This window comes from Protobothrops mucrosquamatus, unplaced genomic scaffold (assembly GCF_001527695.2).
Source record: "Protobothrops mucrosquamatus isolate PMUCROS unplaced genomic scaffold, P.Mucros_1.0 scaffold2709, whole genome shotgun sequence".
Lineage (NCBI taxonomy): Eukaryota > Metazoa > Chordata > Lepidosauria > Squamata > Viperidae > Protobothrops > Protobothrops mucrosquamatus.
This window is the reverse complement of record NW_015388754.1, coordinates 81,711-98,123: the sequence shown is the minus strand read 5'-3', so window position 1 is coordinate 98,123 and position 16,413 is coordinate 81,711. Positions and strand designations below refer to the sequence as shown.

The 16,413-nt window shown below is 41.2% G+C and overlaps 1 protein-coding gene across 1 annotated transcript in view; it reads right to left on the bottom strand.

The window, feature by feature from the left end:
• The window catches only part of LOC107296256 (valine--tRNA ligase), a gene marked incomplete at its 3' end in the record, with an annotated part of 22,785 nt that extends 11,533 nt beyond the window's left edge, over positions 1–11,252 (bottom strand). The window contains exons 1-6 of the mRNA XM_015825605.1: positions 11,234–11,252; positions 7,387–7,759; positions 5,589–5,732; positions 2,193–2,343; positions 1,621–1,769; positions 408–492 (exon numbers count right to left, since the gene is read on the bottom strand). Coding sequence (XP_015681091.1) covers positions 408–492; positions 1,621–1,769; positions 2,193–2,343; positions 5,589–5,732; positions 7,387–7,740 — 883 coding nt within the window. The remainder of the gene's footprint in view (positions 1–407; positions 493–1,620; positions 1,770–2,192; positions 2,344–5,588; positions 5,733–7,386; positions 7,760–11,233) is intronic.
• Between the last annotated feature and the right edge of the window lie 5,161 nt (positions 11,253–16,413).

Here is a 16,413-nt window from a genome sequence, read left to right as displayed (position 1 = left end):
CCCTTGATAGAAAAATAAAATAAGCTTCCAGACCTTCTCTTCTCAACTCCAACCAACCCCGGCCTTCTCCTTTCCTTTCCTTTTCTATCCTTCCTCCTTCCACTCACGCCAGCCACACCCAAAGCCAACTGCAGCTGTCCCAATCTTTTCCTTCCCAGTCAAGCTCCTGCCAGCACTCTCAGGCAGTCCCCGCTACACTAACACTGATGATGTTACCTAGTTAGGGTAATGAAACGTCTGCAAGAAAACAAGCAAGCTCAGAAGGTTACATTGTTACCAAGTGGAATTTGTTCAGCTCTAACTATTTTGAACATACAATTCCAAGAAAGGTTATTTGATTAGTTCAGAGTTGTTTCCCCCAAAGAGTGATGGGCAAATTCTCCAATCCCTTATCTGCAATAACTTACCTTTTTTCTCCCCTTGTTTGGTAGGGACATCATAGGTGATGATCCCGAGATCCTTCTTGTCTTTCTTCTCAGCTTTTGGCTTCTTCTATAAAGAATCAGGATGTTACATCACATTAAAGCATAGCAATCCAACAAGAAAACGACATGAGCCAAAAAAAAAAAAAAAAACCAGATGGAAAAGAACATCAGTTAAGCTACAATTTCTCTAACAGAATTTGATCCATGAGAATGAGAATTTATTGCAAAATAAATACCCAGACAGAGAGACCGGCAGGCAGCACTGAATGATCAAACAATATTCTGGTGTGATTTTTCCCCCCTAGGCACATTATCTTAAGAAAATTATTTATATGATACAATATACACTTCCTTTTCTTAAAGATCATTTGGGAAAAATATTCTTCAAATTCCATTATTATTCAGCTGTAGTATTTCTCTAGGGGTGGGAAATACAATCTGTAACCTCTAAAATCCTGCTAAAATGACCTGAAACAGTTAAATATTAAATAAAGGTAGTCCTTGACTTACAACTGCAGTTGAGCCGAGAATTTCTGTTGTTAAGTGAGACATTTGTTAAGTGAGTTTTGCCCCATTTTACTAACTTTCTTACCACAGTTGTTAAGTGAATCACTGCAGTTGTTAAGTTAGTAACACGGCTACTAACTAACTTGTGGTCATAAGTCAAGGACTATCTGTATTGTCCCAATCCTTGGGGGAAAAAACAATTCCTTCATCTCTGCTGCAGAAAGTCAAAAAGCACTTCATCTATTCTCCTTCCCATATTATAATACACTATCCAATACTATGTCAGATAAATGGGAATGGCTATTACCATTATATGCTACATGGACAAAGCTGGTTATCTATCTAGCAAGGGGTCTTCAAACCTGGCCCTTTTATGACTTGTGTACTTCAACTCCCAGAATTCCTCAGCCAGCATGCCTGGCTGAGGAATTCTGGGAGTTGAAGTCCACACGTCATAAAAGGGCCAAGTTTGAAGACCCCTGATCTAGCACAATCGTTCTCTACCTTGGCAACTTAAAGATGAGTGGACTTCAACTCCCAGAATTCCCCAGCCAATTTTGGGAATTGAAACCCACACTTCAAGCTGACACACACACACACACACACACATACACAAGCTAAAATGGTTGAGTTACTGTTTTTGCGGGTGCAGGCCTATTTAACTCTGTTCTCCTTCTACAACGCCTACCTCTCCCTGTTGCTGCAGACTCTTTTCCTTCTTCTGAAGAAACTTGTCCATTTTTTCTTTCTTTTTGGCCTCCTTCTTCAGCTGTGACTCGCTTTTGGGAGGGGGCTCCTGTATCTGCTTCTTCTCCAGCAACTCAGCTTCAGAGGAAACTGATTGGAGGTGGAAAAATACAAATGGATGAACTTAAGAGCTTTCCTCTATTCAGTCGTTCTAAGGCAGGCAACATGGCAAAAGTCCACTGTGCCTGCAAATCTGGTTGTCTTCAGCAAGGTGCTGTTGTATAGGGTTTCCTGCCTGAGCAGGGGGTTGGACTAGAAGACCTCCAAGATCCCTTCCCACTGTTATTATGTGATTCTTCACACTGTATGAAGACAGTGGGAGCTGAGTCCATGCTTCATCCAAGCTTGGGTACAACGATTTGAAAAATACAAGCCGTTCTCCGTTAGCATTCATAATTGGGATCAGCAATTCGGTCGTTAGGTGAAATTGTTGTTGTTCACATAAGCTGGAGCCCGATTGTGACTGCCAACTAATGAGGATTTGAAAAGAGGCCAACCACAGGCAAGGCTTACCTTTAAAGTCCAGTTCTAGAACACCTCCTCCTGGGGCCTCTTCACACAACCTCACTGGGCCCAAGACAGCCTGGAATTCTGGTTGGTTGATACACGTCAGGAACCATCGAGTAAGATTGATAAAATAAGTGCGAAGGGTTTGGTTGAGGACCTAGAAGAGGCATCGGAGAGAAGGACGTTATTAATCTATATTATTTATTCCACTGATTAGTTGTCGTAATTATCCATGGGACTCTATGCAATACACAGGTAGTCCGGTTGCTTAATGACTATTCAAAAGCTGAAGGGGAATATGGATTCTACAAATTTGGAATTAACAGAATCAATGAATGATGAACTGGATTTTCTCAAGAAGATTGATGGTGATTGAGGAATAGACTCAGTATATCTAACTGGAAAACAATTTGGACTACTAGACCTTTTTAGGAAAATGGATCGACAAAGGAGGTTTATGATTTTGAGGAATAAGACACAATTGTGGGGAAAGTTTTCAACCAAAATCTTAAGAAGAAGTTTTATTATTAAGAATCATATGAGGGTATTTAATCACAGATGGATAATAATTGTGGTGATTTATGGTAAATAAAAAGCCATTACAGACTTTCTAAGAGTTAAATACAATAATAGATTGTTAAGAGAGAGCTTTAAAGTTTAACTTTGCTGTTGGATTACCTGTTAACTATTTTGCCTTTATAATAATAATAATAAAGTTGGAAGGGACCTTGGAGGTCATCTAGTCCAACCCCTGCTCAGGCAGGAAACCCTATACCATTTCAGACAAATGGCTGTCCAGTCTCTTCTTAAAAACCTCCAGTGTTGGAGCATTCATCTGGAGGCAGGTTGTTTCACTGATTAATTGTTCTGACTGTCAGGAAGTTTCTCCTTAGTTCTAGGTTGCTTCTCTCTTTGGTCAGTTTCCATCCATTGCTTCTTGTCTTGCCTTCAGGTATATATAGTAGATAGATGACAGGTCAAATTGGTTACAAACAGAAGCTTATAAATTTTGGGCCTGCTTCGCAAGGGGGGGGATAACTAATACTGTTGCAATATATTTATCAGTATCCAACTAAGGGGAATAATATATGTAATATATTATGTAGGAACCACGGTGGCACAGTGGTTAGAATGCAGTATTGCAGGCAAACTCTGCTCACTGCCAGGAGTTTGATTCTCACCAGCTCAAGGTTGACTCAGCCTTCCGAGGTTGATAAAATGAGGACCCAGATGGTTGGGGGACAATATGCTGACTCTGTAAACCACTTAGAGAGGGCTGTAAAGCACTGTGAAATGGTATATAAATCTATTGCTGCAGTGGGGAAAAAAAGTATTTGATCCCCTGCTGATTTTGTATGTTTGTCCACTGACAAAGAAATGATCAGTCTATAATTTTAATGGTAGGTTTATTTTAACAGTGAGAGACAGAATAACAACAAAAAAATCCAGAAGAACGCATTTCAAAAAAGTTATAAATTGATTTGCATTTTAATGAGTGAAATAAGTATTTGACCCCTTCGCAAAACATGACTTAGTACTTGGTGGCAAAACCTTTGTTGGCAATCACAGAGGTCAGATGTTTCTTGTAGTTGGCCACAAGGTTTGCACACATCTCAGGAGGGACTTTGTCCCACTCCTCTTTGCAGATATTCTCCAAGTCATTAAGGTTTCAAGGCTCATGTTTGGCAGTTCGATCCTTCAGCTCCCTCCACAGATTTTCTATGGGATTAAGGTCTGGAGACTGGCTAGGCCACTCCAGGACTTTAATATGCTTCTTCTTGAGCCACTCCTTTGTTGCCTTGGCCATGTGTTTTGGGTCATTGTCATGCTGGAATACTCATCCATGACCCATTTTCAATGCCCTGGCTGAGGGAAGGAGGTTCTCACCCAAGATTTGACAGTACACGGCCCCGTCCACCGTCCCTTTGATGCAGTGAAGTTGTCCTGTCCCCTTAGTAGTAAAACACCCCCAAAGCATAATGTTTCCACCTTCATGTTTGAGGGTAGGGATGGTGTTCTTGCGGTCACAGGCAGCATTCCTCCTCTTCCTAACACCGTGAGTTGAGTTGATGCCAAAGAGCTCAATTTTGGTCTCATCTGACCATAACACTTTCACCCAGTTCTCCTCTGAATCATTCAGATGTTCATTGGCAAACTTCAGATGGGCCTGTACATGTGTTTTCTTGAGCAGGGGGACCTTGCAGGCGCTGCAGGATTTCAGTCCTTCATGGCATAGTATGTTACCAATTGTTTTCTTAGTGACTATGGTCCCAGCTGCCTTGAGATCATTGATAACATCCTCCCATATCATTCTGATTCCTCACCGAGGTGAGATCTTGCATGGAGCCCCAGACCGAGGGAGATTGACAGTTATTTTGTGTTTCTTCCATTTGCAAATAATCGCACCAATTGTTGTCACCTTCTCACCAAGCTGCTTGGCGATAGTCTTGTAGCCCATTCCAGCTTTGTGTAGGTCTACAATCTTGTCCTTGACATCCTTGGATAGCTCTTTGGTCTTGGCCATGGTGGAGAGTTTGTAATCTGATTGATTGCTTCTGTGGACAGGTGTGTTTTATACAGGTAACAAGCTGAGATTAGGAGCACTGCCTTTAAGAGAGTGCTCTTAATCTCCGTTCGTTACCTGTATAAAAGACACCTGAGAGCCAGAAATCTTGCTGATTGATAGGGGATCAAATACTTATTGCACTCATTAAAATGCAAATCAATTTATAACTTTTTTGAAATGCGTTTTTCTGGATTTTTTTGTTGTTATTCTGTCTCTCACTGTTAAAATAAACCTACCATTAAAATTATAGACAGATCATTTCTTTGTCAGAGGGCAAACGTACAAAATCAGCAAGGGATCAAATATTTTTTCCCACCATTGTATTTGTATATGTGGTTTTGTCCTTTGTCTTTTTCAGCGCACATTGTTTTTTCTTTCCTAATCTTTTGTCTTCAAAACATTCAGCCTTCATCCTGCAGTGGATAGACAAAGGCTAGAGTGATGCCTGTTTTGTCTATCTTCGATTTGTTTTTGTAAAACTTTTTTCCTTCTTTTTTTTTAGTTTGTATTTTACCTTAACTTTCCGAATAAAATAAAAAAAAATTATTCAAAAAAGAAGAAGAAATGAAAGGATTGAGAAGAACTAGTCTAAGGAAACCATGCTGCAAGGACAGAAAGATATGGTGTTGGCATGAACTAAATTTTGTTAAAAGGTGGAAAGTGAAAAAGTTGCCCACTATTGTTTAAATGACCTTGCTACAGATGTTGATTTTTCTCCCCTTCGTGGAAAGAAAAGGTCAGTTTACATAAGGGTAGAAAATGTCCTGCCAAAATACCGAAAGAACAAAAAAAAAAAAGAAAAAGAAAGAGAAGAACAATGACACAGGAAAACTCACATATTTATACGGCAACAAAAGAGAACAAGCAGCGGTCACATCGGCCAAGGTCATGGTTTCCCCCACCAGGTACGTCCGAAGCTTCAGGTGACTGTCCAGCACCCCAAGGAGATGCTGCAGTTCTGCTACAGCACGATCCAGCCCCTGAGTAGGAGAGGAGAGTAAGGCGTGATCTGCAAGTGGCTCCTACGTGATCCCCAAAAGGATTAAAAATACGTTTTTATTCCTGTTTCTATATTACTGCCCCCAAGAAACAGGAAAACATTTTCGATTCCTTCACTCTTCCTCCCATGCACACAACTTTGTTCTAAGGTGTAATGTAGTACAGGTACTCCTCAATTTACAACCACAATGGAGTCCAAAATTTCAGTTGTTAAGCAAGACAGGTGTTAAGTGAGGTTTTGCCCCATTTTACAACCTTTCTTGCCACAGTTATTAAGTGAATCACTGCTGTTGTTAAGTTAGCAATACGGTTGTTAAGTGAACCTGGCTTCCCCATTGACTTTGCTTGTCAGAAGGTAGCAAAAGGTGATCACATGACCACGGGACGACACTGCAACTATCATAAATATGAGGGCAGTTGCCAAGCATCTGAATTTTGATCATGTGACCATGGGGATGCTGCAATGGTCATAAGTGTAAAAAACACAGCCATAAGTCACTTTTTTTCAGTGCAGTTGTAAGTTTAAACAGTCACTAAATTAACTGTTGTAAGTATGCCTTTGGTGGCCTTTGAATTCTGATGTTAAGCTTTTTTGTAGATCATTATGATCTAGGTTTTTTTTAAAACCACATCTGAATCAAATGCCTAGATCAATTCGGAACAATCATGACTCTTGGGCAGGGATGGGCAATTAACTTTCCCAGAAAAACTGGGACTTTTGTGGGGGGACCACCACCCCATCACCACTTCCGCTGCTGCTGTGGGCCAGACAGCGATAGCCAAAGGGCTGGATGTGACCCACGGGCTATAAAATGCCCAGATCTGTTCTTGGGTGTATTTGTTGAGGATATTAATTCCTTAGTTATACAATTATGATACTGTTCTCAGCCTTTTATTCTTGATAAATCTTGCTAAAGAGAACTTCGAGAGAAACCTGCTTATTTTCTTCAGATACTAGACAAATGCCAAAAGGTCTAACAATATTTTTAGCAATCTGGATTTTAATTCCTTTTTCCTTTGGATCAATGTCTTGGTCCCTCTGTGAATCAAGGACTTTCCAACTCACAACAATTTAGCCTAGCCTAACGATTTCCAGATGAATCAGGATTAAATCTCTCAGCATTTCCTATCTGCCAGACTAATAGCTATACAGGCTGAAAATGTAGATATTTATATTTTATCTCATCACATGGCAGCGGACACCTGGGAAGTAGATATTCTGTAAGTTATAGGCAGCCCAAAAATTATTCCCCTGGTCACATGAACACAATTTGTACACTTGGCAACTGGCATGTATTTAAGTTGGCTGCAGTCTCCCAGGGTCACAGGAAGCGTTGCCACTTTCTGACAAGCAAAGTTTATAGGGAAGCCAGATTCACTTAACAACCGTGTTACTAACTTTACAGCTGCGGTGATTCACTTAGCAACTGTAGCAAGAAAGGTCATAAAGCGGGGCAAAATTTATCTTACCAATTCTCTTGTTTAGCAATAGAAATTTTGGGCTCAATTGTGGCTGTAAGTCAAGGACTACCCTGTAACACATTTCCTTAAAAGGCACAAGCTTTCACGCTACCGGACACCTTCTGATTTGGGCCTATCAACCTCAGCCCAGGCACTGCACCTCAGCATCCTCACCTGTTTATTTTGCTTGGAAACCCTCAGTGAAGAGAAAGCGACAGCACAGGCTGCGGGAGCGATTTCCATGTCAGCGTAGCTGATCCACTGCCGCACCAAGGCTCTTGCTTCGGGAGTGTGCCCTCTCATAACATCTGGAGACAGCAGGTAAGAAACAGCTACAGGCCCCGATACATAAACCCCCGCTCTGGTTTCCAGAGCTGGGAGTTTGGGCAGAGAGAAAAAACGATTCTTGAATTCGGCATTGGGAGGAAGTTCAACCACCGTGAGCTCCTGCCGGCCATAACGGGCTGCGACCAACACACGGACGTTCTGGAAGTTGTCAGGATGGGGGCAGATGTAGAGGGTAGGCATGATGAGAGGACAGAGAGACCTGGAAATCAAGAACAAGAAGGAAGATGAAGAGAAACGGCCTGCTCACGTCCTGCATCTCTATAACCACGATTCAGTAATAAACTTTGAAGAATTGGAAAAGAAATGGCATTTCTAGTCACCCTGAGACCAGATGGGCGGCAAATAAAAAGGAAGGAAGGGAGGGAAGGTGGGGAGGGAGGGAGGGAGGAAGGGAGGGAAGGNAGGAAGGAAGGAAGGAAGGAAGGAAGGAAGGAAGGAAGGAAGGAAGGAAGGAAGGAAGGAAGGAAGGAAGGAGGGAGGGCGGGAGGGAGGGAGCTCAACTATCCTGCAGTATAGAGTGGTCTGCAGTGGAGCGACCTACAACTATATTTCTCAACCAAGGCAACTTTAAGAGATGCAGACTTCAACTCCCAGAATTCCCCAGCCAGCCACGGCATGTCTTAAAAGTTTCCAAAATTGAGAAATACTGTTTTGTCCCATATTTCTTCACCTTACCCTAGGAATGTCATCAGAAGGAAGAAAAAGAAAAAGAAAAAAAGAAACGTGAAGAATTAAAGTCCATCTAGCTTAAAGTTGCCAGGTTTGGGAAACCCTGATCTAAAGGGGTCCCTCTCTGCTTTCGCTGGTAGATGCTTCTAATCAAAAGACGAGAAAATGGAAGAGACAATTGAAGCTCAGCTGCTCATTCATACACCTAACAGGTTCTACCAGTGACACTAAACTGTGGCGCAGAACTCGAGCTGAATTAACGAGAGTCCTTTGAAACAAAGAGGCCCATCTTTCCCTCTAAAACTTGCCCTGAAATATTTAAAAACTCAGAATGAGAAATACAAAGGTAGAAACTGTATTATTTGCACTTAATAACAGCGGTGTAGTCCTCAACTTACGACCACAACGGGTACCAGAATTTCTGTGTCTAAGCTGGGCAATTGTTAAGTGAGTCGCACCTGATTTTACAACCTTTTTTGCCACGGTTGTTAAATGAATCACTGCAGCTGTTAGGCGAATCCAACTTTTCCTATTAACTTCGTTTTTCAAAAACTGGCTGGGAAGGTCGTAAATGGCGATCAGATGACCCCGGGACACTGCAGCCATTGTAAATACATTCCAGTTGCCAAATTTTGGTCAAGTGACCATGGGAATGTTGTAAGTGCGAGGACCAGTGGGTTGCAACTTCAAATGGTCGCTAAATGAATGGTTAAGCTGAGAACTACCTGTAATTCCATTTAAATTATATTTACGTTTAAACTCGGGTAAATTAAATGTAGCGTTTATTTTTATCCAGCTCAATTTTGGAAGTACGCCATGAGATTTAAAGGCCAAATACAATCCTTGGCCAAAAAAAATATATAAAAATGGGGAGGGGGTAAATTGAATCAAAACAAACAGTACTGCAAATCTGTCATATATATAATTTTCACCTCACACAGCACCTAGCCATCTATCTATCTACTCCATCCATATTATTCATTAATATATTAACAGCCCAGCTCCTTTAAAAAAAAGAACCAATTTTCTTTCAGTTTGTAATAGTTTCCTTGCACAAATATCTGAGAATTATTTTGCTCAAGGCAGAAAACAGAACAAATGTTTTTTACAAGATAGTAAATCAAATGCCACCCTCAAACTAACCTGTTAGTGACAGACGTCTAAACACAGGATTCACTTGCTATATAATGGAGCAACGACAGCTAAAGAATTTCCTAGTTTTAGAATGTGCTTGACTCATTTTGACCCTTGCTAGTTCTATCAGTTCATTTAGATGATGTAATCTACTGCAAACTTCCAATGTTTCATCAGCTTCTTTTTTGATGGTTACAGTTATCAATGACCCAGGTCAGGTCAGATATTTCTGATTTATTTCCTTCCATACAGACACAAACATTCAAAGCCATGTACAATTTATTTGGCTTTAATTAATGTAAACCTCCCTCACAACCTCTTGCCAGTTGTTCATTGGATTCATATCTCATTTCTTTTTTTTATAGAAGCTCAAGGTTGCCTACATAACATGTCTCATCCAAAGCATCCTATTCTCCAAAGCGCCAAAAGGCAAGACAAGAAATAATGGATGGAAACTAATCAAGGAGAGAAGCAATCTGGAATTAAGGAGAAATGTCCTAACAGCGAGAAGATTTAACCAGTGGAACGGCCTGTCAGAAATTGTGGATGCTCCATCACTGGAGGCCTTTAAAAAGAGACTGGACAGCCTCCTGTATGGAATGGTATAGGGTCTCCTGCTTGAGCAGGGAGTTGGACTAGAAGACCTTCAAGGTCCTTCCAACTCTGTTATTGTTATTCTATCCCTTTTTTTTTTTGCAGCATCAACCCTGTGGGGTAGAGTTGGCCTGAGAGAGAAAGATGGCTCAGAGGACAGCTAGTAAATCTGTCTTGGATTATGCGACGCTTACATACATTGCCACTTCTTTTAAAGTACTGTACCACAATATCTGCTATTATTGCATCAGATTTACAACAATGACATCTTGAAAGTCTATATGTTGGAAATGCCTTACTTTCTTTCAGTGCTTTTTTTGTAAAAAAAAAAAAAAAAGGTGCCGGAACTCACACACGTCATACAACCCGCCTTGCCTACCCTACAAGGTTCCATCCAAAAAAGGTGGTGAAATTCCGTTCTGGGCATTCTATGACAAAAAAAATAAAGCCCTGCTTTCTTTCCTTATAAAGAAACCCAAGTGTATATCAGTGTTTTTCAGACTTGACAACTTGAGATGTGTGGACAGCATTCTGGCTGGGGAATTCTGGGAGCTGAATCTTAAAATTGCCAAGTTTGAAAAAGTATTGGTTTCAATAAAACTAGTGTATATACAAGGGCATTAAATTCTGGGCAACGGTCAACTAGTCCAGGGGTAGGCAACCTTGGCTCTTTTATGACTCGTGGACTTCAACTCCCAGAATTCCTGAGCCAGCATGCTGGCTCAGGAATTCTGGGAGTTGAAGTCCACGAGTCATAGAAGAGCCAAGGTTGCCTACCCCTGGACTACTCCTTTTTAAAATTGCCTCTAGGCGAGATGGGGCATATGAGCTTACTAAAGAAATAAATAAATTCACCTCCCAGTAGGAAAGCCCCCCAATCCAGCTGATTTGGATACCAAGAACAGGAGTTCTATGGGGGGGGGGGGGGAAACCACAGAAGAAGCAACCTGTAAGAAACCTGGAACTTTTGGGGTGCAACTAAGAGTGAGGAATGGGATGCCCCAAATCTAAGATGGGAGGGGGGAGATCTTCAACAAGCAGCAGATCACATATTGGCATACTTTAAATTCTTCAAGCTGAACCCTAAACGAAAAGGAGACATTCGGAAATGCTCCTCTTGCTCCCCAATAAATCATCTTGGTGCACTCCCAGTTTGAAGACCGCTGTTTTTAGGGGACCGGAAAAGCCACACCCCATAAGCACAAAAGCTTTCTGGAAAAGGAAAGGATTTAAGGGGGTTTGGAGGCTGACCCGCGACTCCAGCGCCCCGCCCTACCTGCCACTCCAGCCGGCTGTACCCGCGTCCGCTGCGTTTCCCCACGTGCTACTTTCACATTCCCGGAGGACCCCCTCCAACAGGCGTCCGCGGTAGAGCCTGCTCCGAACCGATAAATCCGTAGGACGGGTAGTCAACCTTGGCTCTTTTATGACTCGTGGACTTCAACTCCCAGAATTCCTGAGCCAGCTAAGCTGGCTCAGGAATTCTGGGAGTTGAAGTCCACGAGTCATAAAAGAGCCAAGGTTGACTACCCCTGCCGTAGGAGATAGCCTAGTGCACAAGTAAGCCCAAGCCAAACAATCAAATGAAAGTATATTCGTTAAAGATAATTTTGGAAAGTCTAACTTCTCTAAATATCTGCTAACCTTTGATTTAAAAAAATTCGAGGCTATTGGCAAATAAGATTTTAAGAAGTAAAAAAGATTCGCAAGAGCAATAAAAGATTTCAAGATTTGGATCGTGGCAAGTACTAAAGATATTTTTAAAATTGCGGATTTTTTTTTAAAATACGTATGTACATTCTACCCAAATAATGGCAACAGTGTGTGAATGCACCGGCAGGATCACAACCAGAGTTATCCAGGCAGTTTGTTAATTCTGTTTCCAACTACATGACAGATACTTGCCAAAGACGGCAAACAGGAGGATGTTTGGGGGGGGGGGGTAAAGTTCTTCCAAAGCAAATTTAATTTATGCAGGAATCTGACAGGTCTATGAATGAGTCAGGATTATGCCCCACGTACTACACAATGTGTTAAAATATCCTGCTTATTTCTTTCATCCTTACCCACCCATCACATTTTAAATCACATCCTCCCAGTTATATCTAAGGAATTGGTACTGATTGTGTTGTTATTGTCTTTTATATATATATAAAGTTACCACCAACTTGTTTCTGCGCCTGCACCACAGCAATGAGCTATGTTTAACACAGGCACTTGATTAGCCAATCCTCAAAAGGGTCTTCTTTCCTAAGTCGATCAACCCTGTCGGATGATCATAGAGCGCATCAAAAGCCGCTTCGACGTTGATAGAACGTCTCACATTTAACTTCCGGTAAATCGGGAAACTCGTCTACACTTCCGGCGAACTTACGTGGGCGTGGCTTTCTTTCGCGCGAGCTCCATTCAGATTTAAGTTAAAGTATGGAGTTGTGATTGCAATGGACAACTTCCCAGTTGTGGGTCCGTACATTGAGTACCAGTCTAAGGCATTGCACAACTGCCTGCAGCTGAGCTTTGGCGACCGAGTTGAACCTGAGTTGATAGCTATGACCGAGGACATTCCCTGCAAAGGAAACAGCCGAGTTCCCCCTCGTGGTGGGAAAAAAGTATTGCACCTCTTGGGTCGAGGATGCTGTGCAAGCCACGTTTGATCTGCAGGTGCAACTCCCATCATCCTGAAGCTGATGGTGTCGAAGACTACAACTACTATCATTCGCGGAGCTAGTGCTCCACAGTTATGTTGTGTTTCATTCTCAGCTGAAACTTCCAGACGTGATGAAGCACAACTGCCAGTTGTGGTCCAGAGCATCAGGTGAACTGGTATAGACTTGGCTGGTGATATCTAGACTGGCAGTATTGCAAAATTTTGGCCCTTTTAAAGAAGCATAATTGTTGACAGAATGAAGAGGAATAAGCTAATTGAGAAAATCCAACACTGGAGTTGGAAATAAAAATATTCATGGTAAAAGAGAATCCTTTGTAATGCTGCAGTGTCTTGTCTCTATATTATTGTGCAGTGGAGGAAATTTCTCATGGAGAACTATCATCTTTGATTCTAGGAAATGAGAAATCCTGAAAGTAGGGGGAAAAACATACAGGTTTTGAGGGAAAACTGAAGGCTTGTTGATTATTAAAAAGAGCTGGACAGTGATCAATAATCTGTTTACCTCATTTTTTTGGTATACAATTCAAGGCAGTGAGCATACCTAATCATACCTCTTATTTTCCCCATAACGTCAATCCTGTAAAGAGAGTTGGGCTGAGAGTGACTGGCCCCAAGCTGGCATGAATGCCTAAGAGAGGCCTACAATTCACTCTCCTAGTTTCTAGTTAGCAAGTGGCCTACACTAAGCTGGCCCTCAGAACTTGAGGTAGCAGGAATCTTCAAAGTGCAAAAAGGAAATGTTTTAACCCAGGCTAAGTGACATTAAGCTGTGCAGATTTCAACTCCCAGAATTTCCCTAGCTAGCCATGGGTGGCTGGGAGTGAAGTCTACACAACTTAACATTGCAGAGGTTGAGACACTAACCAGCGATCAACTCATCCAACATGAGAAGAGATATACAGCACAGAAGTATTTGAACTCTAGAAAATGCTCAGCCACTTGTACGATTTGTACAAAATTAAAACCCAGAATCTGTTCTGGTTGCAGAGATAACTTCGGGTGTGAATTATACATCTTTGTGCAGAAACAAAACTCTTACCAGGTAGAGTTGACAAAATGTGGAGAAACCAATGAAAAGTTGGCCCTCTGTGCATGCATAAACTACAAGACAATATGTTCTGAGTGGGGAAAAGATTTCCATCAGTGATGAACTTAAATTACCCAGAAAGGATCCATGCAACCAAATATGACTTAACTGTTCAGCAAGGGCTTTATATAACAATCTGCTCATTCCCAAGACATCCTGATGGGAGACCATAGAATTGCTCCGAGTGTTGAAATAGCACCACCCACAGCTCACTCATTTAACAGAAGACGGCTTGCAGAGAGAAAGAAATAATAAGACAGTATGCCAATTTTAGCTTGCCCCTTCCTATGCTTTTATTAGTAAGCCGCTCACATTTGGACTGAGTTTCAAAAATATTTCTTTTCCGCTGTTCGGTCAAAAGATCCTCAAGGCCTCTTGTGGCTCTTGCAAAAATTGACTTTTGCTGCCATCTGCAAAGAAACATGGGTGTATATATGCCAGCTTCCCCTGAGAAGTTATTTGTATTAAAGATGTTTTAATTCAAATTCTTATACAATTATCTTAAGGCTCTAAAGACTACTTTGACAATCCAACCCCAGTAGAAAACTGCTTGCTTGTTTTATCTTATTTACAGGGAGAGAGCTTTTAACTCAGTGTTGACTCCTGGTGGTTGTCTGAACAAGTCCCTACAGATTTTTGGGCAAGATTTCAGATGTGGTTTGCCTTGGCTTCTTCCTTTCTAGAGCTAAGAGATTGGCCCAAGGTCACATAACTGGCTTTATCTCAGACAGGACTAGAAGTTATGGTGTCCTGAACCTTGACCTTAACCACTACACCAAACTGGCTCTCATAAAGCTGTGTTGCCTTTCCTAAACCTTATTCCTTGTCCCCTATCAACCAGGATTCTGCCAAAGCCCTTCCAAAGCCCTTGTCAAACGAATTACTGTGTAGTGACTGCATTCAGTCTTGTTACCTTTTCCTTTTTAAAGAAAATTCTTCCTAAAACCAGCAACAATTTGGTCTTCATGCCCACATGAAATTGTTGTTTGCACTTGCAAACCACACCCGTTTTAACATTTCTCCAGTCATAACCTCCAGTTTTCAGAATTCTCACATTTGTGACCTCAAGATTTTTTTTTCCTTGGACAGTTGTTTTAATCCCATTTCTTTGACATATCGCTATTATTCCCATACCAATATCAAAATATTGTTATAATTGTTAAGTTGCCCAGATTTACCTTGAGGTAAGATGGGCGGCCTATAAATTTTATAAATAAATATACTCCTTCCAGCATCCCTTTTATTTCATTTTCATCCCAAATTATTTCACCACTTATTTTTAATTCTATCCACTGGTTTAGACTTTTTCTTTCCTACAGGACTTTTTCTTTCCTACAAAATAGAAAAAAAAATGCTTTTTTGAATCATAACCATTTCTTACTCTCAAATTATATTCTTTGCAGCTCCCGTGTGTGTATACACACACACACATACCTACATATATATTTTCCTATCCTCATTATTTGCAGCTCTTGGCTCCTCCACCAAGCATCTCTAGCACCCTGTAACACAATTCTTTCACTGTCCCAACCAGTTTCCACATCCTCTTCCTTCATGTCCACTCTCCATTCAGTTTGGGGGAGGAGAGTAATTATTCTTTTTTCTCCAATTATTTCATCTTCTCACATTCATTTAACTTTTTTCTTCCACATCAATTTTTTCTTGCAAGTCGGTTTCCAAATACAATACTCCAGTTTTCATTTATTCGTTCATTGATACATCTTGTCCTTTAATCTTTTACATTGCACATTTATGGCTTCCCTATGCCGTGGTCTTTTCCAAATCAACCCAAAATTATACATCTGGGCTGCCCACCATGAGTTTCGTCAGTCAAGGTTTTCAGATAACAAAGACTTTGTTTTCAGCCTCAGTTATGCCCATGCCTTATATAACATTCCTTGCTGATGTTAATATTAAAAAGATATGACATAATATAGCCAGTATGTTATAAAAGCAGCAAAGCTAATGTTACCCAATATGTCCATTCCACTGTATTTAAGCCAGGAGCTGTACTATAGGACAAGAAGCACCGGATGGAAACTAATCAAGGAGAGAAGCAACCTAGAACTTAGGAGAAACTTCCTGACAGTTAGAACAATTAACCAGTGGAACAACCTGCCTCCAGAAGTGGTGAATGCTCCAACACTGGAAGTTTTTAAGAAGAGACTGGACAGCCATTTGTCTGAAATGGTATAGGGTTTCCTGCCTGAGTAGCGGGTTGGACTAGATGACCTCCAAGGCACCTTCCAACTTTATTATTATTATTTAGTGAACATTTGAAGTTACAACAGCACTGAAAAAAGTGACTTATGACCATTTTTCACATGATCATTGCAGCATCCCTATGGTCATGTGATCAAAATTCGGAAGCTTGGCAACTGCCATGTATTTATGACGGTCGCAGTGTCCTGGGGTCATGTGATCACCTTTTGCGACCTTCTGACAAGCAAAGTCAATGGGGAAGCCAGATTCCTTTAAGTGCAGTGGTTCACTTAATAACTGTGGCAAGAAAGGTCATAAAACGGAGCAAAATGTACTTGTCTTGCTTAGTGATGGAAATTTTGGGCTCAACTGTGGTTTTAAGTCAAGGACTTCCTGTACTTTAAAAGCCAAGGTGCTGTTGCCCACCCACTTTAGAGGTACAAGCAGGAACGTTTATATGCTGTTTTTAAAAATACATAACACGGTAACCCATAACCAA